General features: G+C 30.9%; 4 protein-coding genes across 6 annotated transcripts; 2 read left to right on the top strand and 2 right to left on the bottom strand.

The window, feature by feature from the left end:
- The first annotated feature begins 2467 nt into the window (after positions 1-2467).
- LOC125077429 (neither inactivation nor afterpotential protein C) lies at positions 2468-10748 on the top strand. Of its 3 annotated transcripts, XM_047689388.1 has the most exons (18): positions 2468-2574; positions 2983-3302; positions 3409-3513; positions 4749-5128; positions 5213-5303; positions 5376-5657; positions 5740-6128; positions 6262-6810; positions 6896-7188; positions 7278-7582; positions 7835-8124; positions 8208-8357; positions 8436-8539; positions 8610-8678; positions 8762-8946; positions 9162-9361; positions 9570-9958; positions 10036-10204. In XM_047689388.1, exons 2-18 carry the CDS (start codon positions 3012-3014, stop codon positions 10062-10064), a joined length of 4101 nt encoding a protein of 1366 aa, XP_047545344.1. In that variant the 5' UTR covers positions 2468-2574; positions 2983-3011; the 3' UTR covers positions 10065-10204. The 3 variants fall into 3 exon arrangements, with proteins under 3 accessions (XP_047545344.1, XP_047545343.1, XP_047545341.1); XM_047689387.1 differs by having other exon boundaries at positions 9639-10748; XM_047689385.1 differs by having other exon boundaries at positions 9570-10748.
- Positions 10749-11704: 956 nt separating this feature from the next.
- On the bottom strand, positions 11705-17209 carry LOC125077430 (zinc finger protein 131-like). The gene is made up of 6 exons (XM_047689389.1): positions 16947-17209; positions 16670-16861; positions 16439-16588; positions 15412-15790; positions 15125-15239; positions 11705-14517 (listed from the first exon to the last, which is right to left on the bottom strand). Exons 1-6 carry the CDS (start codon positions 17127-17129, stop codon positions 14292-14294), a joined length of 1245 nt encoding a protein of 414 aa, XP_047545345.1. The 5' UTR covers positions 17130-17209; the 3' UTR covers positions 11705-14291.
- A 1541-nt stretch (positions 17210-18750) lies between these two features.
- On the top strand, positions 18751-23903 carry LOC125076924 (lipase 3-like). The gene is made up of 5 exons (XM_047688662.1): positions 18751-18879; positions 19824-20022; positions 20263-20624; positions 22748-22906; positions 23495-23903. Exons 1-5 carry the CDS (start codon positions 18751-18753, stop codon positions 23873-23875), a joined length of 1230 nt encoding a protein of 409 aa, XP_047544618.1. The 3' UTR covers positions 23876-23903.
- On the bottom strand, positions 23891-27591 carry LOC125077083 (the record flags this gene model as incomplete). The annotated part of the gene is made up of 6 exons (XM_047688881.1): positions 23891-23989; positions 24716-24885; positions 25125-25248; positions 26331-27074; positions 27151-27273; positions 27370-27591. Coding segments are annotated over 6 exons (1407 nt in total), but the record flags the coding sequence as incomplete, so codon positions are not given.
- Between the last annotated feature and the right edge of the window lie 309 nt (positions 27592-27900).

The following is a 27900-nucleotide window of genomic DNA, read 5'->3' as shown; positions in this document are numbered from 1 at the left end:
GATGCATTGATCGATGTAACTATTCGAATGTTTCAATAATATCGAGTATTAAAAAAAATAAACGTATTATTTTATCTGTACCTATCCTTAGATATATTTTTTTGTACTTTATTTTTATTATTCGACTAATAATAAATTATTTTTAGCATAAGATAATGAAATGGTTGTAATAGATAAAAATACAGGTTATATTTGTTAAAATATCAGTATTAGACGAATCTTAGACTTAATTAATAATAATTTGTAATTAATTAAATTCTTAAATAATCATATATTGTAATTCAATGTTTTGTAAATATTAGTTAAATTAAATGCGTAATATTTTTTATCATTTGTTTTACCTTTCGATACGCATAACTTATTACGCAGATATATGATAATTATACCAATATACATTCCGTAAGTTGTAAATAATGTAATTCATGTTATTCAGTTGCCAACATTTCCGATATAGTGATATTTATTTTTATTTTTAATATTTATTTTTATTTAATTCAATATTGTAACATTTTATTGACTTTGAATAAAAATCATTGAATTAATCATGTCTTTATTTATTAAAATTTTATCGTTGTCAGTAAATAAATGTACCAGACTGTTGCTTGCACCGGATTTGCTTATTTAATCCAGCAATGCCAATTAATTTCAGGAAATTAATATTACCTACCGCGATGACAGTACCATGAAGCCTTTCTCAGAAACAATTAAAAGCGAAACACAATCTATAAATAAGCCCTTCAAAATCTCAAAACAGTCCTAAACATTGAAGGCAATTAACAAAGAGAATGCTGTCAAAATCCCTTAGAATTTTATCCATTTTGGACCGATAGTATTTTGTCAGAACGACGTCTCAATGGCGCGGGTGCAATTATACTGTTATTTTCGTTTAATTTGGCCCTTTAACATCAAGAGCCGCTTTTGTGCTGCTCCGACACTTTCAGGTCTGACATATTCAACAAAAACTCGAAAATCTGAAGCTCAATTACAAATACTTGGTAAAATGTATCAGATAGATTTTTTGTAGTTGTTTTTGTTTGAAGTCTTATAGAACACTCTTAGAAAGCAAAAGATTGTAAGTATTACAATGGTATAGGTATTTACTTTGAATAATTCGTTTACATTACTTTAATGTCTGCATGATTTTTATATTTTTACTTAACTGAACACTACAACGTATTGTCTGCCAGCTTCCTTCCTTTAAATGGCTTAAACTTATGGTTCACGTGTACAGTAATCAATAATAGTTTTGTCTCTTATTAACCATGTTTCTCAAAAATCCAAGACTTAACACAATGCCAGTGGAGAAGTCGCTCTGATATAGCCTTATTGACAGGTTTACGGTACACAAGACATCTCAAGTATTAAGGTAACTGTTTGCTTTGTATTCTGCAACGTTTTGTTCCGCCTCTCAATGTTGCATACGCTTCATGGAATACTTTCGTATGACGGATCGCTTTTGAGATTAATAAAGATCGGCTGTCAATAACATTGAGTATCACTAACATAATGGCGTGACTGAAACTTTTGAGATGCAGGAAACAAGATTGTTATAAAAACAAAATGGTAACTTCATACGTAAAAAAAAAAATATATATAATTGTTACATTTATTTACACAATGTAATTTTATTTATATGCACGTGACTCTTACCCTAGTGTTATTCATCTCGTGCTCGATGGTGATGGCGATATGAGCAAACCTGACTGTGACAGTTCTAACCCACGTTGGGACAGCGTGGCGGAAGACGCCTTAGACCGACAGTAGGACATTTACACTGTTTTGTTTATATTAGTGTAAACTTAGATTAGAACTATTACATTTAATTATGTGTATATTTATTACATAAAAATGTATTTAAAGATCTCTAATTTCTATATACGTAGAATGCGATTGAGTCTTTAATTATTGGATATAATTTATTGATTAAAGATAATCCGATTTGATAGAATTTAAGCCTATTCACGTACACAGTAACACACATTATTTATTGTGATCATTTCTCTCAACATTTTTGAGATATAAATGTAAACTACGATTAAATGTTAGTACTAGATCCAAAAAATAAATCGTTTTTATAATATAGAAAACCTGATGAAACTCTCAATTAGATTATGTATATAATAAATCAGAAAACTATAAAACAAAATGTCGAGAATTGTTTGAAATCAAAATATCGGTGTAAGTTTAATGTTAGTCTACCAGGCTTGGAGCTTATACCACCACGCATAAACGTAGGTATAACAGTAAATTCTTTAGCACAAAGTAAAGTTAATTATTCCATATAAATAAAAAATGTATTAATATTACTTTCATAAATTATCGTTTAATGTACGCATATTTTCTGATACATGCAATAAAGGTCTCGTTTCTTGATAAACAGATATAGTTATAATATAAGTACTCGTATAATGTTATTATTTTTTTAGTTCGACATACAAAGTCGCGATGAAAAGTAGTCGCAGTCTAAGACTGTTATAGCGGATTAGTGAGGATTTAATACCTGAAGCCCCAGCACTTGTTAGAGCTCACGTTCCTAGAATTTAGTTCAGCTTGTGTCTTGTTGCAGAACACACGGTAAGCACTTGTTAGAGTATCTTTTTATTCAATACATTTTTTTAAATAAATTCTTTTTATTTTTCTAATTGTAAATTCGAAAAAATTTAAACAAAAAGGACCCTTCAAGCAAATTTAGTATTTTCAATTGATTTTACGTCGTATTTCTTCATTGAATGTAAGACAAGTAAATTCCATTGCAGCTAAAATTACTCCTTTAAATATTGGTAAATAGTAAACTTATTTTTTTTTAATCTTCTGAACTGTTATAGTTATGTATAGTTAAATATTTTATGTGAATTGAAGATACTTATTGCAATCTCAAATTGATATTCATTTTTTTTAAACACTGCGAAGAATACCAAGCCTACAGTTTCTCAATATAACTCAAATTTTATAATTAATTGATCTTACTTGTTCCTCATACAGTTTCAGTAACACATGACCAACTAAACAAAATGAAGGACGGTCTTAATATACCGTCTCTTCCAAGTCCCCAAGACCGGTATACTCTTGAGAAAAAAATCGGTTCTGGTGTCTTCGGCGAAGTCCATCGAGCTAAAGATAATCAAGCTGCTGGCAAAGCTGTAGCTGTTAAAATACAAATAAATAGCGAAGAGAATGAACCACACATTCAAGATGAATACAAAATCTTACGAGATTTCACCAAACATCCCAATCTCATAGATTTCTACGGCGTTTTCTGTGATAAGTCCGAATATACTACAAGGATATGGTTTGTCATTGAGGTAAATACGCAACGGAACATGAAAGTGTATAATAGTTTAAATTCGTTTTCATTCCTTATAACTGATGTTAGTAAAAAAATCATTCAACTGATTGTCTATTTTCCAGTTATGCGAATATGGATCTGTTATTGATATTGTCAGAAAACTTAAGGCAGCGGACAAAAAAATGTCCGAAGAACACATCGCTTACATCCTCAAATATACGATCAAGGTAAGTCCATATTCGACTGACTATAAACATGTCGTTCGTCACATTCGAGTCAAGATGGCTGTTTATAAAACAAAGGGCCTGCCAGTCCAACTTTCAACGGCTGAATCAATTGGTAGGTACTTTGAATGCAAACTCAATTGTTCTCCGATCTGTGTCCGGGCGATTCCTCCTTGTGGCGTGACGTCGAATAAAATATTGCCGGGCGAATGTCCACGTACGTTGAAATACTATCTAGGGCCATTACTTAAAATGCATGCCGCTTTATTTGATGTGATTCGCGACGGAACAGTCGAACTTGTCGATGTGAATGTCGGTGCGCGTCCGACAACACCATGATGGCCCCCCATCGCGGCGCATCGCTCAATTATCGTAAATAATGCTCGCACACACAAGATATACGGACCTCAATCGCGGTAGTCAATGATCCTTTGCTCTCGTTTCCATCGATAAAGAATATTCCTTACACCCTACACTTTAAAGCCTTAAGTTCAGAACACAAATTGATATGTTAAGCTCAAAAGAAATTAGAACCCGTTAAATGCATATTATCCACTTGGTTCACAATACCAGTGCGTCCTTTCTGTTGGATACATTTTCCATGCAAATCTACCGATAAGGTATCTCTTGTTAGGTACGGTTGCGGTTAATGTTGAATCTCTTAAGACAAAAAAAAAATAAGATGTTATTTTACTATAAATGTACATATCTTCTATCTCAAACAGATGTATGAATTAAAGTTTTCTTAATGATATATTTAGGAACAAAACCAAATATAGTACTAATCATTTTGATAGTTCTTAATTATAACGGACTATCATTATGTAAATATTACTATCTTTTAAAAACCTAAATCAGTAACGAAACCTTTTAAAATTTGCAACCCTATAACGAACTCGATTGTAACGAACGCATTAACCAAATGATATATCAGGCAGTAGAGCGCAGACAAGTCGCGACAGGTCTGGGTCCCGATACGTATGCAAATAGCTCCCAATGAATCTCAGGGGCGTGGACCACTTGATTGACGCTGACATCAGAATCGTCGGTTCATCTCAGAGAAACCTTTCGTAAGGGCGGTCGTTCTATCATTTATTGTCAATTTTAAGTGTTGAGTATCCTGATTGGTCCAATCGATACTCAGTTCTCACTTGTTTCGTTTTAAATGTTATCTAATATTATACATGCATGCGATTTCAGTATTTATTGCGTTCGATACAAAATATTTATTTTTACAGGCAATCGTTTATTTACACGACAATAAAATAATACACAGAAATATACGATGTAGTAATATCTTAATTAACAAGGATGGTGAAATAAAACTCACAGACTTTGGTTTATCGTGCAAATTAAATGGAACTCACGATAAAACCAGAACAAGCATCGGGTCGCCGAGTTGGATAGCGCCAGAAGTGGTTACAGGAGGTGACGAAGGATACGACAATAGAGCTGACGTGTGGGCTTTAGGAATCAGCACCATAGAAATGGTTGATGGCAAAGCTCCCTTTGAGAATATGCATCCTACGAGAGCTTTGTTTCAAATAGTGAGGAATCCTCCACCATCCGTAGCAAAGCCATCGATGTCATCGAATGACATTAACGATTTTATAACAGAGTAGGTTATATTTAGTCGTTTTTATACGTATATTTATAAAGGTAAAAAATTGGAAATTAAATTCTTGTACTTAAATAATTCCAGATGCCTGGAAAAAAATCCCGAGCATCGACCTTTTATGATCGAATTGGAAGAACATCCATTCATTCAAACTGTCCCAGAAAATGATTTTCATGTAAGGCAATTAATTTAATTAGCTAATTCTGCATTTTTTATTGTTATTGAATAAACAAATATTTTTTTACAGCTATCTACTGAGCTAAAAATGCTTGCAGCTGATTTAGTGGAAAAAGAAGCTCCTTATAAACCAACTGACAGAATTATTAAAAATGGTCTTCTCACTACCGAAGGCAAAAAAGACCCCGAAACTATGCAAGTCGAAGATCTTGCTGCTCTAGAACATTTAACAGAGGATAACATTATTTGCGAACTTCAAATAAAATATCAAAAAGGGTCGTTTATGTCATTTATCGGCGATGTATTATTAATACTTAATCCAAATACACATGAAGACATTTACACTGAAGAGGCAATCACTCTTTTCATAACATTATATAATTATTATATAGCACTATTCGAGATTGATTTATAATTTAAGTATTATTTTTTAGCATCACAAGAAATACGAATGCAAATCGCGGTCTGATAATGAACCTCACATTTTTGCTGTAGCCGATAGTGCACATCAAGATGCGACTCACCATAACGAACCTCAGTACATAATATTTTCTGGCGAAAGTAAATCAGGCAAATCAACTTATATGATGCATGCACTCTCTCACCTTACATATTTGGGTGCTATGAAGAATAATACCGGAGAAAGAATACAAAAAGCTACGAAAGTTATTCAAGCGTGCATAAGTTCAGCAACGCCTATTAATTCAAACTCCACACGTGGAATATTACAAGTACAAGTGACTTATGGCACTTCAGGGAAATTAAGTGGAGCGATTTTTTGGCTATACCAGCTTGAAAAGTGGCGTGTGTCGTCTACAGACATGTAATATATATGCATTGATTGATATTAAATTATATTCACTTTGATTTACACATTAAATCTTTCAGTTTGGAATACACACTCTAAATGTAGCTGGTACAAATAAGTAAAGCTAATCTTAAGCTTTTTTTTTCAGGAATCACGCAAACTTTGATCTTCTTTATTATTTTTATGACGCTCTTGAAGCAAACAACAGGTTAGATGAATTTTATTTAGAAAGAAATAGAAATCACCGGTATCTACGAGTTCTAGACGAGTCCTCAAGAGGCGCGAGAAGCGCACGAGAGTCACCCCGAGAAAATGTTAAGTGCTACAATGAGTTTGTTGAAAATTTAAAAATACTAGACTGGGAAGAAGAGGATATAAAGTTCCTGGAAACGGTTTTAGCTGCTATACTTGTTTTAGGAAATGTGAGATTCAGGGATGGAAGAAATGGATCAGCTGAGATAGAGAATCTGGATGAAGCCAAAAAAGTCGCAAAATTATTATCTCTCGAAGAAGTTAAGTTTCTTTGGGCGCTTCTTAATTATTGCCTCATTGAAAATGGAACTGCTGTTAAAAGAAAACATGCAACAAATGAAGCTAGAGATGCTCGAGACACTCTTGCAAGTGCACTTTATAAGAGGCTCGTGGATTGGTTAATCAACGTAATCAACGCAAAACTATCATTTATGAGATCTGTATTGTAAGTATATATAGACGGATATTTGTGATTGTTTCAGATATAATTATAAACATTGTCGCATTACTTATTACTAATTATTTTCCAGTGGTGATAAATTCTCAGTAAGCCTAATAGATATGTTTGGTTTCGAGTGTTATCATCGAAATCGATTGGAACAGTTAATTGTTAACACAACAAACGAGCAAATCCAATTTTTGTACAATCAAAGAATGTTTGTTTGGGAAATGCAAGAGGCGGCAGAAGAAGAAATACAAACTACAACTTTAAGATTTTACGACAATAAAAATTCTGTCGATCAATTGATGGGAAAACCACTTGGTATTTTTCATATATTAGATGAAGCAAGTCGCGCTAGTACCGGCCATGAACTTATAATGAGTAAGGACAACTTCATTAAAGCTATATATGTCAATAATCATCGGTATATGACCCGTTTAATTTAATTTACTGCTTTAATTTTGTATCAGGTACAATTAAAACAAAATGTAAGGGACCTTATGTCAAGATCTCAGGAAATCATGAGTTTAGTGTAGCACATTACACTGGCAAAGTGAATTACGATGCAAGGGAAATGGCCGATAAAAATAGAGATTTTCTCCCTCCTGAAATGATTGAAACTATGAGAGCTTCGACAAATCTTAACCTTCAACAGCTGTTCAAGAATAAGTTAACTAAATCTGGAAATCTAACAGCAGCATCCAATCAAAGCCCAGCCGCAGCACCAGCAGGGCGGTCAAAGTCTGAAAAGGAAATGGAAAACCTGAAAGCTAGAGTAAGTTAACTAATATCAACATTAAAAAGGTACACAATTTAACATTTAAACTGTAAATACACCGAATAAAGGGAATATAGAAAACTAGCAAAACCGTTAGTAATATCAGATGTATGCTAAACCATCATTGTAGGCTGATGCAATCAGCAAATCCACACCAATTTTTTATCAACCACTAATTGTTTACTTTTACTTTTTATAAAAAAAAATATTTGCACACACAAACAGCATAATCTAAATATTTATTTACAGAAGTTTAACACGGTTTCTAAAGGCCAGTATTCACAAATACGAAGAATGAGAACTGCGGCTACTACATATCGAGCCACTAGCTTAGAACTACTGAAGCAACTGTCTTCAGGCCCTGGCAGCGGTGGTACACATTACGTGAGATGTGTAAGGACAGACCTAAATGATAACCCTCGTGGTTTTCAGACTGAGCTTATACGACAACAATTAAGAGCCTTAGCTGTTTTAGATACAGCTAAAGCTCGTCAAAATGGATTTCCTTGCAGAGTACCATTTGCTGAATTTATTCGAAGGTATGTATGACACAGCTTTAAATTTAAATATAAGACTTTTTTGTTATTATTTATTTAAAAATAACAAATATACATTTTCGCAGATATCGCTTCCTAGCATTTGATTTTGACGAAACTGTCGACGAAACAGCTGATAATTGTAGACTGCTATTGATACGTTTGAAAATGGAAGGATGGGAGCTTGGTAAATCCAAAGTATTTTTGAAATATTATAACGAGGAATTTCTATCTAGGTAAATAAAATAGCAATTAGATTTATTATTTGTGGTTTTATAATAGTTATTTGTTTTTTTATATATATATTTCTACAGGTTGTATGAGATCCAAGTTAAGAAAATTGTTAAAGTGCAAAGTATGATGCGAACGTTTTTAGCAAAAAGAAATGCCGTAAAAAATAAATCAAAGAATTTGCACAGTAAGTAATGAAATCATCGAATATAGAATATATATATAAACTTTTTTCTAATACCTTGCTTTGTTCTCAGTCCAGGAATTGAAGAAACAAAAATCCCTAAATGTTTCTGAAGAAGACGCAGCTTTACTTATTCAAAAAGGTTAGTTAAAATAAATGCCAAAAATCAGATAAACCTTTTTTTTTCAATCAATTATAGTACTTATTTGTCTAAATTTTAAACAGCTTATAGAGGATACATAGTTCGCAAAGCATATCCTCTCGTCAACAAATCTACTGATCAAATAGATGAAGAGACATCTGCGTTCCTAAAACGGTTTGCTATGAAATGGAAGAGCCGATCGATTTTCCAAGTACTCCTGCAATACCGAGCGCTTCGCTATCAGGATTTGGTTCACTATTCACAGCAGGTATAAAAAATATCAAAACATCAAATCAAAGCAAACCAATATTTCTCAAAAGTAGATTTCGTTATAAATTTGCTACGCCTGATTTCTTTCGCAACTAATTTACACATTTTAGAGCTTATAGTTTCAACAATGTATGTAAATATAATACACTAATACACTATAATAATTTACCTCAGGGTATTTAGGGTTAAGTATACAACCAATTTATATTTTAGGTACATATATATAACCAAGCTGTAGTTGAAGGACTTAATAATACTAATTCACCAGTAAGTCTTGACCGCGTTGACCCTCATGCTAAACAAAAAAGTTTCCTTGGTTCTGGACCACCAACTGTCTGGAAACTTCCCTTCCGAATGGATGAGATCCAATTCTTCGATACTTCGCATATGTGCGATCCTTCTATGAAGAGCACGTAAGTATTTAACCAACGCCAGTTTTGGCATTTGAAACGCTTGGTTTTTATAAAGTTGTATAAATTGTAATAATCATGTGTGACCTGCATCGATTATTAATGAAATGATTAACTAAATGCAGACATTTTAGTTGTATATGGAAATATGTATTTGGAAAATTTTCAAAAAGTTCTAAAATTATAATTGGTTTTCCATTTTCCATTGTAGAGACACATTTGCAAGTCCATATGATTCTGACAGCGAACAATGGGATGAACCTTTGAAACGTCGTTGCAGTGCAGTTCAAACGGACCCTTTCAAAGCTTCAACGAGCACGCAAACGCTTATAACCGTGCCGTTCTGCAGAGACCCATCCAAACCTGTGCCAACTTTACCTCCAGACGAACCAGACATATATTCGAGAAGAGAAAGTTTTAGCAAACCCGTCATCTATAAGAAGCCACCAAACCTTTCCCCCCAAAGCTTTTACCACCCACCCGCTCCTTGGTCCAGCGGCGGCGACGATACGGATATTTTAGAAAACAGCGCCGGTCGAAGATCGAGCAATGCACGTGGCAGCTTTACTGTTGACAAGAGCGATCTGCCAGACCCAATCAGTGAGTTACAGGCCTTGGCTAAATCTTCAAGGCACTCGAGAGACGAAGATGATGATGAGCCCCCGTTTAATTTTCAGGCTATGCTGAAAAAAACTCCGAAGAATAGAGCATCCATGAAGAGACAGGGTGAAACGTATGATAATCCGCAAGATCACTCAACTAGATTTTCGGCCAACTCACGTTATGTGAACACTTCTTATGGGGCACCGGTTTCTAGAAAGCATATTATTTCACCTAATGAGGCATCATCTGTCGCTCTATCACCTACCCATTCAATCGCTTCTAATAAACTGCCACCGAAGCATGACTTTGATAGAGTTTCCCATGATTTTAACGACTCCGGATTTGAAAAGAGGTCTTCTCAACAAAATCGTGGTTACGGAGACAACAAAGACGACACCGAAACGATTGAAATAGCACCGGGAATAACCGTTGAGGGTTCCGTGGCAGATTTGTAAATGCAAAACCAAAATATGTTTTGTAAAAAATATATTTATTCTCATTTACCATCGAAGCATACATTACTCTTATATTATGGCGTTACTCTATTAATATTTTTGAATTTGATATTAAAGCCATGTATTACTTGTTGTTTAGTACATAAAGCTTATCGTTATGCTTAAGTAAAATATATTTTTCTCAATAGAGTTAAGTATATTAAATACGAATTTTCAAAACTTAAAGCGAGTCATTATGGTATCATAATTTTGTCAACATATATTCTCATACACATCATAGAAAAATATGTCATTTTTAATTTCCTTACATATAATAATATAGCTTAATCGAAATTGCTTTGGTAACTTATTATTTACTTAAACATCTAAACAAAATAATATCAATAATATTATTCAATTAGTAAACTAAAGCGTGTGGTCCTTCTTAACCGGCTATTGTCTGACTTTACCGTGGAAAAAGTACATAATTATTAAACATAACATATAACTTATTTACACTAGTGTATTACGTATGAGATTAAAATATCACTCGTGTTGCAAATATTATTGTTATTTCATTTCAAATTGTATCGGAAAATATAATAAAATTATTATGGAAAAACTGTGTTACTCTATGAAATAATAAATATTCCCTGATATATCCAAATTATTTCCGCATAAAAGTATATGAAAACATTATAAGAACATATATAATATTTTCATGTACTCGGTTCCAAGCAAATAATTTCATTGATCCTCACATCAGAGAAATGAAAACACAACATAAATTATAATTCAATGCTATTAAGAAAACACATTACAGTAGACACTCTGATATGTTTTTCATAAGACCGTTTAAAGTTACATGCATAGTTATGATTACATAATTTTTCTTCAATGATAAATGTATTTATATAGAACATATTACATTTTAGGTATAACTTATTTCCGTACATATATCAGAGAATACGGATTGTTTTTCATTTTTGTTCAGATATAAAAAATAGGCTTATTGAACTCTGAGAGGAACATGACAGGCGGCCTACATTGAAAACAAATTCAGTTTACAGACACTCATATAAAATCTTCAAAAATTTAGGATTAATAAAAAATATAACATAACCTATATAACCTGTTTAATTTATAATAAAATATATTGTGTTGATTGCGACAATTGTATTAAACTTAATGCCTTCTGCTGAATTATTCTTTGTATTATTTCTTCCATATTGAATCCTATCTATTTAGGTATCTTGTCTATTGTCTATGACTCTAACAATTAATATCGTAAGAATAAGAATAATTTTACTCATTAATTACCTTCAAAATTTATTAAAAATCCAAAAAGGCCTTATTCACAATTATACCTATGTGTGATAAAATTTCAATTTTCCACTGTGTAATGAATACAAAAAATCCATCCATAATAGGGTAGTTCTTAAAAGAACAACTTTACAAATCCTTGATTAATTAATGAGAATAAAACATTCTTAAACATAATTATTATACAATAAAAAAAACTATTGAGTTATATTTATTTGTTGAATTACTATTCCTTACTTTGTATTACGAGCATTTTATGCGTTTAATGTGAATAAGGCTTTCTATTGGAAAAAATTGTTACATTTTTGTATAAAAATTAGGTCATTCACTCACTCGTTGTTTTATACAACACATATAATAATCACAATAACATTAAAAAGTTAAGTGAATTGTGCTCAAAAATACAAATTTGCAAAGAAGGCCTTAAAAATAATTTAAAATACATCTAAAGTCTAAACATGTATATGTATTTTTCCACCACAGAAATCACATTCCATAGTTATTGCCAAGATTTCTAATTGACTTAAATACTACGAACATTAAAAAGTACATTATAAAAATATCTTCTTATACAAGAAAGGGTATATTTTTACCGATAAGCTCTCTATTTGTTCAGTCATAACTAATTTATAAAATGATTGAATAAATTTACATTTAAAAAAAAAAGTTAATATTGAGTACAAAAATTTTATGCACAAATCTCAATAGAATTGTTACAAAAACAAAATACAATCTACCGTCACATCATACAGCATATATAGTTAGGCAATAAAAGTATGCCACAACACGTAGAAATCTTGACTTTTAATTGAATATATTATCAAATCTTTACAATTCTGCTGTATTTAGTTAAGTGTGGCTGACACTTAATGACATTTCTTTGCTTACTTGTATTAATTCTATTGAAATCAACTATTGGTGAACTTAAGTTTGATATGAGCATCATAAAAGGTATAAATATTTTAAGGTAGATCAATGGACTAGCCAAATGATTTTATTTACTTAATAAAGTTTTTAACATAACTCTCATTCATCATATTCGTTTATTTTATAGTTATTTAAACAAACTAATATTATGAATCTTAACTGCTAAACATTTGACTTGTTTGAGTTGAGATCATCATCACTAAATTATATCAAATAAACACTAATATTATTATAATTATCACCATATTTTTTACTATGAAATGTGATAAAAAAATGTTACTGACCATTGTATTAATTTGTTAACATCACTAGAAATGTGTTACCATAGTAATAAAATATAAATTCTAAAATTATAATAAGTTTTAACTAAAAGGCTTGTCACAATGCATATTGACTTGATTATTTTTAAAGCATCGTCTTTTCTTTTAAGTAACTAGTTACTATATTAGTTTGCCAGTTTTGCAACAAATATAAAGTAATGAAAAGCAGTTTCCGTTCATAATAATCTTAATAATTACTTTTATATCATTTTATATAAAAATACCACTTATTTATTAAACTTTGATTATTGTTATTTGCCTAAAATATCGACTGGCTGGTATTTAATATTAAATGATTATTATCACTTTTAATAAAATTCTAAAATGACTATATACTGAGGTTAATTTGGACTTGCTTAAAGCATTGTCAGAAAAGTTAAGATAGATTACTGTAGGGAATTTATAAAAAATATAAATTTGATAAATGTGGACTAATCCACAGCTTTGAAATTGTTTTTTTTTTTATATTATAAGATCAAAAGACCTCAGCTTAACCATACTAAAGACCAGATAAACTCACTTTGTCTACATCGACAATTGTTTTTCTGAACTATATTATAAATCCTTATAGACTATTTAAAATATATATATAAATGTGTTATTTTATATACTTCTACCTCTCAATACATACATATAAAATAGAAATATATAATCAAAATATTTTTCAAAATGCTTGCATCGAGAATACTTAAAAATAAGCTCTCAAAGATTGGCAGTTTTGTGTATAAAATAAATTTTTGATAAGAGAAAATTTTATACCCTGGATAATTATTACTGGCATTAGCAATTTCTCATTTGGCCCAATGTCTAAATATGATTTGTTAATCAAAGTAATCAGTGCACAATTTCATACAATTTGATTGATTTCTTTTATAAATATGATTTTATGGTATTAGAGAAAAATACAATGCTGGTTGTTTTAAATTCAGAGACTAGTGCGATTGTTTTAAAAAATATTCTATAATCGCAATGGCATTCCAAATATTTTTCTTTATCTTTCATATTATAAAAAAAAAAAATAGTTTTTTAATTGCTAACACTAAATTTCTTTTTAAATTTTAACTTTGTTTAAAATGGTTACCATTAACATTAAACAAGTAATCAATTTATTTTGATGATATGAGTCTTGTTCAAGTAAAATATTAAAAACAAAATGCTATAAGACTTTTTTGCTGACACTACTTTTAAATATTATTTTATAAACTTGGTTAAAAATAGTTTGTTCATTAGAGTACTTAGTGCTTGAGGTCATGCTATATATATATGAAAGATTTTTTTTTTGTTTAAGTGTATACAAATAATCTAGTAGAATAGAAAAGACATACCCTAGGAAGTTTTGTCATTGACACTACTGCCGTTATTGTCGGATATACCGACTTGTCCCAATAACTGGGCTACACTTGGCTCATTCAGAGTAAGTACTGCATGCGCTTCAACCATGACTACAAGGGAGTTTCTTGCTTCCTCATGTGGAACGCCATGAGCTCTGGTGGCGTGGGAATACCATGCTCCAGTAGATGGTAGTACTGAAACGCACCATTTGCATGACAATCTGTAAAGAAAAATAATATATACATTACATTAATAAATGCAATATGAAATGTTTGTGTTTGTTTGTTGAATTTTAATTAATGATCTGAAAGGATACTAATCTGAAATATTTAGCAAAGGAGTTGATTATGTACATAGAGCCTTTAATGGCCAAGTGGTTATAAGAGGTGAATCTTAACCGATGATTCAGAATTCAAACTGGGGCCAAGCACCACTGAATTTATTTGCTTAATTTGTATTTATAATTCATCTCATGCTCGGCATTGAAGGCAAACATGGTGAGGAAACCAGCATGTTGTGGATAAGAATCTGTCATGCGTATCTACAAACTCGCATAGGGGCAACGTAATGGAGCAAAGTTTATACCCCTCCCCCATATAAGAGAGAAGGCCTTCACCCAGCAGTAGAAAGTTAAGACCACAAAGAGAGAAGTAAAGACAAACTTCTAAATAGATACTTCCATCATTCCATGTAAAATTTAAGTTAAACTATTAACTATTATCTAACTGCTAAATTTAGAATAAATATAACAGACCTATAAAGGTTTGTTAGATTCTCTGAAAATTCTCAAATTATGTCATTGTCGGCTTATACTTAATGTAACTCACCTGTTAGTCATGTGTCTAGATTTAACATGCCTCCGTCTATAACCCCAGCTATTGTAAACTCTGGGACAGAATGGACACGGGAATGATGGGTTTGCATAACATGTGGTAGTTTTGTCTGAAATAAAACATTACCAATAATAAATAAAAAACAAAAAAGCAAAAAATGTAATAGAAACAATATAATAGCAAATTTTGTGGAAGCACATATTTAATAAACTCATTCAATCATTACTGTTTACTACATGTCATTGAATAAACACAAAAAAGTGAAAATGATAACAATATACCTTTTACACTCTGTGCTTCACTTGACACAAAATTCAAATTCTCGGTTGTTATACTTAAGGATTCTACTATAGTACCACTCTGCAATACTGTCTCTACTTCCTTGTCAATCTCTATTTCTTTGTCATCATCCTGCTCTATAATATTTTTTTCATTAATCATGTTTAAGCATGGCTGTGTACTGCTGACTTCATTAATCCACTTCTTAACACAACGATCGGAAGCCATATTACACATAGATTTATTTGAAACATTTTCAGGACTAACAGAGTATTTTTTCTCGATTGTATCTTCTAAAACGGCAATGTCTGTATCGTTAGTGTTTTCTCCTGAATAATCAGTTAGTGGTGAATCGACTGGCTCTACTTTGGGCACAATGTTCTGAAAATAATATAGATTTTAAAAGAAATTAACATCAAACTGTTACATTCATCACTGAGTTACTTGTTGTGTATTAAATATGAAGATTAAATTCATCTTTTTTAATATATGTTCTGAATCTATTGACCAAACTTTGACAACTTTTGGAACAATACTTTTTAATAGAAAAAATGCAATTTTTTTTAACTTACTGCTGCATGGATTAGTTTAAGCTTAAACATTTATAGTTTTTATGTAAGAACAAACTCAAAACAAAAATGCATATCACGATTGTGAAATTCAATAGATAACTTTACTAATACTAATTATAATATTGAATGGATACATGTATCATTTATCAGTATACATAGGTCTTTAATATTTCACAACTATGATATAAAGTTTTCACAGAAGTATTCCATACTAGATTTATAACATAACTTTTTGTACAACTACACTAACTATTAACATCTGTAAATATTATATATGTATGTATTATATAAACATGTGTAATATAACAAACCAAGCACATCCAGTAGTTCTTCCCCCAGATTAAAACCAACAAACTTTTGTAAGGTCCACAACTCTCAGAGCATTTTGACTTTTATAAAATTATATGCAATTATATGTATTATTGAAAAGCATGAAATTATTTGATTGAATACTTACGGGGTTTTTGTGGACATCGGAGTTTGACACTGTGATAGCATTATCTAGTTTTACAGGACACGGCATTGGTTTTTTATTGCTCTTATTTCCATCATCCTGCTCACTTTTCTTTCGTTTTTTAGATAAAGCCTGTGTGGAAGTTGCAGTTTTCTAGAAGCATTATCATTTATTAGTTGCAAGAAATTATCTTATTAAAACATACCTATTTCATAAAAGATACTCCCAGCTTACCTCGTCGTCTCTAGCAGCATCATTGCCAGTAGATAATCCGCATATTCTTAGGGCCTCAGCAGTTTTTAAAAGTATTGGCAAAAATTCTTCTGTTACATTAACTTCACCATTGTACATAAATCTTAACAAAGTTTGTAAAGAATCTGTATTGATGTCATGAAGTACTATAATTGGATCTTTGTGGGGGTTTTGCTGTGAAAAAACGTGTGGGCGTTACATATGATTTTAACAGCCTTAAAATGTTGTCCTTGTAATATCAAGATCCATAGTTTCTTACCTGAAATATCGTTCTAAATACTGAACTATTCGCAGAAAGGATAACTTTATGAGCTTTAAAACTTTGCCCTTCCGATACTAGTGTCACATCAGATAAACCTTCGTCTTTAAATAACTCTTTCACATTTGATAATATATTATTCTGGTATCCATTCCATTTTAAGCTGATTTCCTGATTTGCCATTTCGCGTCTTCATAAAGCTAAATTGTTTACAAAAGAAATATAATGTAAAAACAAACAAATTAAGATGCATGTATAAATGATCACTGCGAATGCGAAAGAAAACAATCTGAGTGTTGGCAGATCAAAAATATTAATATAAAGGTTTAAATCAATAATTTTTTTTAATTAACATAAATTTATATTCAATTATAATTTAGAAAATGTTTGATTTTATTAAATGTAATAACTATTTTTAACAATATTATAATTATTCTTAACAGATTATACGAAAATGACAGTAGGCGGAACGCGGAAGTTTTAAATTATTAAGAAAAAAACACAGACAGGCATCATATTATGAAGATGACTAGTATCATGCTGCAGCGGTTGTTTCTAAAAAAAATTGCGTAGAATTAGAATATATCATGAAATAAAACACCGTTATTACCTATTACTTATATTTACTTTTCAATGTTTATAATAAAAAGTCTTTAAGTTAATATAGGTCAAATGAAACGATTATAGGTATTTTTTATACCTATAATCGTTTCATTTGAGTTAAGTTTTTAAAACAAATAAGCCATGTCTTTACAAATTTGAATGACAAACAAAACATTTGAATGACAGTGTGTTACATATAAAAAATATGTTCTTTAATTGATTATTTAAAAATATTCGATTTAAAGAATGTCATGAATAATTATTAATTACAGATTATCGAAATCACTTCGACTAGGTTTCTTATAAAATCCATAGTAGATACGTATTTTGTAAGAAAGCTAATCGAAACCGTGTTTATAGGTAGGTAGTTAGTAATAAAATATGCATACCGATAATCAGTAATATTTTAATTTAGATCTCTTAAGGTGAAGTACCTACCGACTAGAGTTATCTAAAACAATATTGAGATTTGTTAATAATATTTCAACTACGTAATAAACTATTATTATTTAAATATTTAATCTTGAGTTAAACAGTATTATAGTAATATGTGAAATCAGAACAAACAAACTAACAAAATACGTTAATCGTCAAACATTTTGATATTAGCTTTATCTCATATACATAATCATAAACCTTGAGACTACTTATTTCGTAATTGTTGTACGTCATGCGTGGATTTAATTATTGTTAATGAGTCTGACCCCTTTTCCAGTGATAAAAGATAAATAAAGGTCATTTTAATGTTTATTCAAACAAGTTAGAAAAAAAAAACATTAATTACTGGTCTATAATTTTTCAGGTGGTTGAGAATATCTGTATGAGTAAGTACTAGCTCTACCTACCACCAGATACTCTACCGTCAAAGAGCAATATTTTGTAATGAAGCGTTCCGGTTTGAATGGTGCCTGATTACTTACAGATACAATGCTAACTAACCATAGTTTGCAGCGTATATACAATGTAAAAAACATTTCCAATGCCGAATAAATATTAAAAAAAAGATAAAGCCAATTAAAAAGGTATACCTATAATATTATGTAGTTCAAGAGAAGACAAACAACAATTACACAAACAAACGAATTTACCTTAATAGATACAGTATTAGCCTTATCAGTTAATCCTTTTGAAGACTCTTCAAATTCAGCTACCATTTCAGTGTAGTTTCTTGTAAAGGTGATCATTTTGATAGTTAAACAAAATGTCTATCAATTTCTCAATGTTCAAAATTTGTGTAATAATTTGTTTAACATATTTCGTGTATGGCGATGAAGAAATTAATAAAAATAGTAATTTTAATAATGTCGATGAAGACGCTTCATTGGATACTGTATGTATGCCTATCACGCATTCTAAAACCCTTAAAATCGAAACAAAAAGAAAGCTCTGTCTTTTACAAAATATTTTTAATACGAAAACATTTTAAGAGTTTATGTGATTTTTTTGTCAAAAATAATAATAAGTACATTGAACTCAAATTATCTACAATTATTGGGTTTGTAATAACATTATAACTTAAAAATTATATTATATGCTGCCCTATTTCATACGTAATTGTTTAGTGTTTTACATTATTGAAATGTCGAAGTGCTTCAGCCTGGTCCCTCAAAATGTGAATTACAGTGTCATGTATATATTTTTTTATTTCTCAAAAGACCATAAACTCGTAGAGCCGAACGTGTTTTTGTAAGATCCATAAAAAACCTCTTACGACCTTAAGTAAGAGTGGTTTAATTTTCCTTAGAATATTATTTAAAACAAACAAAAACAAAACAAAAAGATCCTAGTACAAATTTTTTTTTTTCGGCCGATGTGAAATTTCTCGAACGCGTGTAATTTAAAAAAAAGATGCTTCGATTTACCTTTCGACTAAAAATACGGTAAATACTTATTTAACCTTCAATCCAAAAATTCAGATTATGTTGCTGCCTGTAAATAAAATGCCTAATCACTATTATAAATAATCCCTACTTATAAATGCAAAAGTAATTCCGTCACCTCTTGACATTTAAACCGCTGAACCGATTTAGATGAAATTTGGTATGTTGATAGTTTGAGTTCATAGGCTATTTTTTTTTATTTCATCCCTCGTGGAGATAAAATTGTGGTGAGGGTTTGTGTGGTATAAAATTTTATAAATATCGCGTAGGTGAAGCCGCGGGATCGGCTAGTATCATATAACAACGGCACGGACAGTACGTCTGTGGAAAATTAATATATATATAAAAAAAAAACAAATCTTATAAACAATACCATAATTGCAAAACATTTCAGTTTAGCCTCGTAAGAAAGTACGGCTATGCGTGCGAAATACATCGAACGTACACGGAAGACAAATACGTCTTGGAGTTGCATAGGATACCTTATGGAAAACAAAATTGCTCTCAAGAAAAAAGACCTGTCGTATTTTTACAACACGGTCTTCTCTCGTCGTCTGCGGAATGGGTACTAATGGGACCAGGAAAAGGATTGGGTAAGACTGTCTTACAAGATGGCTTAGTTTATTTGAAATAGAGGATTAATTGGTACAATCGACCATCACTGACAGCCATCCAATCAATGTACACAGAATGAGTTTAATACTTCGCAAAAAAGTTAATTTTTATAGTATTATGCCGAGCAGAACTATTTTTCTAAATTTTTCTTACACCACGTATTAAAATAGGTATTCAAACTGTAATAAAATAAATGTTAAATAATTCATCGTTTTCAGCTTACATATTAGCAGACGCTGGTTATGACGTCTGGATGGGAAACGCCCGAGGCAATACGTACTCGCGGAAACACGTCTCAATTAATCCGTCTTCCTCAGCCTTTTGGAAGTTCAGCTGGCACGAAATAGGCTACTATGATCTACCGGCTATGATCGACTACGTGTTAAACGAGACAAGCGTCTCCAAGATACAGTATGTTGGATTTTCGCAGGGAACTACAGCATTTTTTGTGATGACTTCATCCAGACCAGAATATAACAATAAAATCAAAGCTATGCAAGCACTGGCACCAGTTGCGTTCGTTGGAAATATAAGAAGTCCTCTAGTGAGAGCCCTTGCGCCATTCACGAACTCCTTGGAGGTAAGAGATTTACGGCGCTCATTGAGAAAAATGCTTAAAAAGACCTATCTATGTATAATGTATAAATCGTACCGCTATGAGTAAAGATATAAATAGGTATATATTAAAAAAAAACAATTTCAATTGTAATTGATATGATAGACTTCTAAAATCAGTTTAAAAGCTCTTTACGATGATATATTTCATTTACGTTGACAATAACTACATGTTTTAATTCATTGATCTCATATCTACCAATTTATTGAGTAAGATTAGCGTTGTTGACTGAATCGACTACTAAGCCACTAAAATTTCTTTTACAATTGCCCTAAGAAAAATAAATGATCAGAAATTATTTAACTTCAAAATATTGATGGATTAAATGTTTTATAATCTTGTTTTCATTTCGATTATATAACAGTAACAACTATACAAACACTTATGTATTGATAAAACAGATAACTTGCCTTTCTAATACATCAACGGGATTTTACTTTAAGAAGGATATAATAAATTCTACTTGTAGCAAGTATGGCACTTATCTTAATCGGTAAAACAAATAAATAAAATGGAAGTGTTTATCTGTAATTTCTAAATGAGTTTGCAAGTTTTGAAAATGGAAACATGCATTATTTTTATTTTTCTGTCTTTCTGTATGTCCGGTGTTATCTCTTACCTTTTTAGATAAGAGATGGCACCTTATATGGTTCGTCAAATCGATGGTGTCTATCAAAATACAATATTTTTATTATCCCCATTAAATTACAGACTTAATGTTTTATTATACTTTATAATAATTAGATAGGTAATCTAGTAGAGATATTCGTAAAAAGTAGTAAAATTGTCTATGTCTAAATATCATTGTCTTTGATTAGTGATCAGGATTTTTCTAAAATCTCCCTTATTAGTATGTGTAGTAGGATTTTTTAAGATTCCATGTATAGTACAATCAATTTAGTCAAGTGTGACCGCCGGGCACAGCTAGTAATAGAAATATGTAAATGTTTTACTTAGATTTTCATAAAAATTAAATATGAAATTATATTCCTACTATTTATTGACAATTAATGTGATAGTATATAAATATTATAAAAACCCGGTCTCCTAATGTTATATACAATATAGCATAATATATAATATAGTAGTAAGATAAAAGATTTAAGTTTAGTAAAACAAATTTATATCGCAACACGAACAGAAGATTAAAAGGGGTTAAAATTAAATTTGGCAGAGAGCAAGGATTTGGTGTAGACTGTGATATAGAGATTTTTTTTCTTGACTTAAACTTAATTTACGCCAAGCGAAGCGGCAAGGTTGTAAAAATCCCTGGCACTAAACTATACATTAAGTTATAATGACTTTTTAAATTAAAAATAGTTAGATCGATTTTGTTACAGACGTAATTTTAATATTTAATACAACAAGTAAATAGTTTTATACATTATTTAGTCCTGTAACATGACTTAAGTGTTATAATTAGGTTAAGAATATTTTTAGTTTCATAGTAAAAAGTATTGTTATAATATTGAATGAGCATTTTTTATATATACATATAAATTTATTACAGAAACGTTTTGATTCAAAATTTGTATTTATATAAGGTACAAGTATTCAAAGTTTGCCTGTCATAGTACTCTTTCCAAAAAGTATACTATACTATACGCATATAGTTACAAAAAAATAAATCTACTTATTACAGCGTCTCGGACGCCCAGGTACAAAATACCTACTAATTTTGTCTTCTAAATAGTGTTGGTTTTGATATTACTTATAATTAGTACGTCTATTTAAGCAAACCATTTACATAGCTATTACTAATTCTGTGTCCATTAAGATTTCACTATCATTCTGATTTATTAGGTCAAATAGCAATTACAACCAATAGACAATGATAAGTAAATAATTTGGAAATACGCATGTTATTGGTAGGTTTATTATAAACTGGCTGTCGTCCGTAGCTTCAAAGTTGGTCGTTTGATGTTATGTATAAAAACATAAGTAAGTAGCCTATATGTTAAGCTTGCTTAATACCTTTCATCCAAATTCCATCAAAAGAGTAACAGGCAGTGTTACTATATATTAAAGATATCTGTTCCATAGACAATGCTCATACATACTTAATACATAATAAATTTTTTTTTCAGAGAATATTAAAGTTATTAGGTCAAAACGAGTTCTTAGCGAACGGTAAGATAAATGAATTAGCCGGTAAAAGATTTTGTCTCGAGGAAGCTGTAACGCAGAGCCTATGCACCAATCTCTTATTTCTTCTGTGTGGATATAATGAAGCGCAGCTCAACAAGGTGAAACGTCCAGCTTTTTTTATTTATAAATATTAAACATATTGTTAACTGCTAAAAACGCTAACTGCCTTAATGATAAACATTGCTTAGCGGGTGTTCAGTTAAACATAGAATTTTCTCTTTCTGCCATTATTGATTTGACATTCGAAAGAAGGAGACAGCATTGTTTAATTAGCTACCGCAAAAACATGTTTTCGACGCAGCATGAAATATAGTACTTATATACATATAACTATATATATAACTTAACATATTTCTTAACGATTTCATATCTATTTCTATATAAAATCCTCAACAAATTTTTAACGAAACTAAGGATATATTTTATGAGAAAGATTATACCTTGACATACATATAAAATATCATAACATAATATACATACTTACATATAAACTACATAAAATCGCGCTACCAAAAAAGAGCCAGTTTAAGGCGGGCTAAAACGTTCAGCTATTGCGCGCGCTATATATAAAAATATTATGAACAGTTTACGTAAGAGGAGAAATTTTACTAATCTTTAAGTTAAAAAAATACATTCAAAAACTTGTAACTAAATCATAAATCTATAAGTATAAGTTTTTATTCCAGACGATGCTTCCAGTGGTCCTAGGCCACACACCAGCCGGTGCGTCGACGAGACAAATGATCCATTTCGGTCAACTGTACAAATCGAAGCAGTTCACCAATTTCGACCATGGTTGGATATCTAATAAACTAATATATGGTACTTTTACACCACCAGCGTATAATTTAAGTGCAATAACCGCACCCATTTATCTACACTATGGCGATAATGATTGGCTATCGAGTTCGAATGACATAGATAAATTATTACTAGGAATAGACTCGGTGGTCGGAAAATACAGAGTACCACTCAATAAATTCAATCATTTAGACTTCATATTCGCAATCGACGCCGACAAACTTCTGTATAGACGTATGATGAAGATTATGTCTCGTTTCGCCTGATTTTCTTTTAATGATAATAAAAAATTGGACCACATTATGTTTATTACATCCAAACACACAAATTTACAACAATTTCAATTGCTTTCCATTTCATAAAACGTCTGTTGTTGAGACCTGAAAATAAAATTAATTACACGGTTTTTTTTTTCTTTTTCTTAAATCAACTTCGACTATTCCTAAAAAAATAGACTCAACTTAATCGTATCAATTCTACATTATATTGGCTTTGATACGATCTCGATTATATTCCGATCCGACTTCGACCACAACACCACAAACACCACCACCTCGACCATAATCCTCAACTGGATCATTGTGTTAGTAGAAGTCAGAATAGGAAAACAGCAGAACGACAAGATTATGTTTTGATTCGATTACGATAAAGGAATAATTTGTTAGCGTTAGTAGAATTGCCCTGGATTTAAATCTACTCCACTCGACCCAATGAGATGAAATTTGCAAATCATTTCGGTGTTGATGACAATAAAACATTACTTAAATTGAACAAAAAAAAAATTGCTTTTGTTTTCTTTAAATAGATAATAATAAATTATATGTAACTTAAGAAAGACAATGTCTTTTAATATTTAAAATTTCATCAAAAAAAGGAGATTGACTTAGTACTACTAGAATTTATTATTTTGTTTAATCTTTAGTCAATAAAAGTACAAGCAATTTCATTGTTCGCTATTCAACCTTCATGCTAAGCTGATCAAGTAGACGGCAAAGTTTAAATAAACGAAATACAATGCTTGATTAATACTAGTCTTATACAAAAATGCTTCTGACTTGATGACTTAAGGTTACTTAAATATTAACGGTTGGTGATGGAAAACTTACAAAAATCGCATCGGAAAGAGTGGAATATGATGACCTTGCAGATACAGTCTTGTCATTTTTATTAGTATATAATCTGTGATAAGCATCAATATTTACATCTTTTCTTTGTGATTTCTTCTTATTTGCTATTGTAAGCTCTCTTTTTACGATAGCACCAAATGTATCATGCACTGAAAAAATAACATGATATATATAACTATTCGTCGCGGCTTCGCTCGCGTTTTAGCGGATTTATCGATTAATCTTGGATTTCAAGCTTGCTTTATATACAATTTTCTCAAATTAGGTTCAGTGGTTTGGCCTTGAAAGAGCAACAGACAGATCGACAGATATACAGAAACACTATCTATTCGTATAGTCTAATGTGTGTCTATATTCAATTAATATTTGGGTTAAAATTTTTCGTCACCTTTTGTCAAAACTTCAATAGGATCTTCTTTCTTCCTGAGGTGATGATTATCATTTAAGGTTTCGTTTGCTATTACGTCATTTGTTTTATGTAGTACTTGCAGCATTGACACGTGTCTGTAATTCTTTAAAAATAATAATATTAAATTGTAATTCTTTGTAATAATTATTTTAATGAGCAGTAATAACATATACGTAAAGATTTTGAAAGAGCCCCTATATGGGGTAGAGTCGTTACCTCTTATATGCTAGAAGACCCTATACCACACGTTTCTGTAGCTAAGTTATACGTTTAATTATATTCTAAGTTAATGTTTAGCCAAAAACCTCCGAAACACGCTGAATATATCGGTACAAATTTCATGTCAAAATATTCAACGGTTCTTGGATGCAAAGAAAACAGCGATCTTTTATAGCGATCGATTTAGATAGATAATTTAAGAAAAAAAAAGAAATATTTAATATAAGGAATATAATGCATATACATATATTAAATCCCTCTACACCTTGGATATATAGTATTATATAAGTAATTCTGTTTAAAATAAGAGAGGCAAATATCGTCATAACGTATGTTATTGTTTTTGTGAATAACTTCAGTCACATCGGTCATTTATCAACGAATACTAGCCATCTGCGTGCTACATATTCTAGTGCACATGTATGTCCGTAAACGATTGTAATCTTTATTCCTTCAAATCAAAAACGACCGCAAGAAGGATAAGCTCAGGTAAAATCGCTTTGCATTCTTTCCAACGGAAAAGAGTGTTCACCCTTCCAACTTCTAGACTCCGGGCTGCTACTGAGAATTTGTCGACGGAAAACCCCAACTATTATCAGCTCGATCAAAAAAATGCCGCAGAAAAATAGAAGTTTTTTTATAGGATGGAAATATTAAATATTAACAAAGACACCTAATAAACTGAGGCAGCCTGGTGATTAGAATATGTGCTTCCTAATCGAAGGTACAAGTTCAACTGCAGAAAAGTACAGTTTTTTTGTTTATATGGGTTACTGCCCAAGTTATAACCTCTTTCCTAAAATGTTCTTTAACTCGTATGTTTGAAATTTGTGTGACATTTACTTTATTTATAATAACTAAATAACTAAGCATGCATTTAAAAAAAAAAACTTGAACTAATTAACAAAATAGAAGAAAAGAGAAGTACTAAACAAATTGAGTAGCAATATCAATAACACAGATTACCTTATTTTTGCAATTTTTCATAGTTATAATCATTTCTGATTCAATATTTTTGACAGGTTCAGTGTCAATATCGTCGAAATTGGATTCATAAGGCTTAGGCACTACAGCATTACTATCAGTAACGAATATGGGTGTATAAGATGGTACAACATTTTTACGCATATTACGAAGTTCAAGTTTCAGTGAAATATTCTCCCTTTTCAATTGTCTTAATTCATCGCTTTGTTGATTGAATCGTTGTTGCAAATAATCTAAGCTGTATTTATATAAAACGTTTTCTTCCTTATTTACGCCATCAACACCACAGCCGACGTCAACTGTCTTGTATTTAAATGAAGTACATCTGCTTAATTTTTTACATAAAGTTGCCGAGTTTCGTTTGCTTACACCATAATAATATGTTATACAATTAGTAACCGTAGAGGCGTCTTTTTTAGTAATCTTGTGTGATGAAGTTTCATCGCTTCTATGTTTTGAGCGTGGTGTCAAAGAATTTAGGCTGAGCTGTTCTTTTATAAAAGGCGTTAAGCTCTTCACAAAAAGTGCCTGTTCTACAACTTCCTGTTGCCATATTTTAGCGATACTTTTCACACTTTCGTTGCTATATTGGCTTTCATCGCTTTCAGTGTTTTTAGGAAACTTTATTTTAAATACTCTTTCCAAAATTATCCTCCAAAACATTTTTATACTCTTTAGAGCTTCCAAACATCGTTCGCAAGGCCAGTGAGTCGTTTCGAATTCCTCCTATGAAAGTTTGAATTAATATGTTCTAAATCATTTTAAAAATATATTTTTTTAAATATTGGTAATAATAACTAACCTCATCAAAATATTTTTGAAAAATTTCGTCGTCCTTAAAACAGTTTTTAATGACATGACAAGAGTTGCAGATGCTATCAAGAACCACTTTAGACTTACAATCCGGGTGACATCTTGGGATAACCTGAAAACATCATTTTAAGTATCTCCAAGCTGTAAGGTACAACTATAAACAAAATTCATAAAATGCATACATAAAAGAAAATAATATAAAAAATACCTTCCCCCGTCGTCTCCAAGTCATCATTCTTAGAGAGCTAGTTACCATGGAAACAGGAATTACACAAATCGGCATATCAGACTTCATCCAATCCCTAAGGTACCTAACTCGAGTATCAGTATCATGACTCCATGCTCTAATATCAAAGCATGACTCATAAGATTTAATTTTGCCTTCGTTACGTGCTAACAGTTTTAATTTATTATGATTAAACATTGAACAAAACAAAATTGCTATAAATACACTTAAATCTAATATTTAACATATTTAGAATTTACTTTATAATATACTTTATAATTTTGAGTCTCGAGATTGACTTATGTCACTAGTGACTTCTTAACTTTATAGAAATTTATGTTCATTAAGGCCTTAATGGTATACAAATAAAAATTAATACTAGCAGCATTTCTTAATTGAATCGCAAATCCGATCCTAAGCATAAATATTCTCTGTATTATCCGTATATATATTAACGTATCTATATAATGTCTCAATGAGTAAAATCATAAAACCTTTTTATAGTGACAATAA

Source organism: Vanessa atalanta, chromosome 3, assembly GCF_905147765.1.
Source record: "Vanessa atalanta chromosome 3, ilVanAtal1.2, whole genome shotgun sequence".
Taxonomy (NCBI): Eukaryota; Metazoa; Arthropoda; class Insecta; order Lepidoptera; family Nymphalidae; genus Vanessa; species Vanessa atalanta.
The sequence above is the reverse complement of the archived record's forward strand: the minus strand, read 5'-3'. Positions and strand labels throughout refer to the sequence as shown.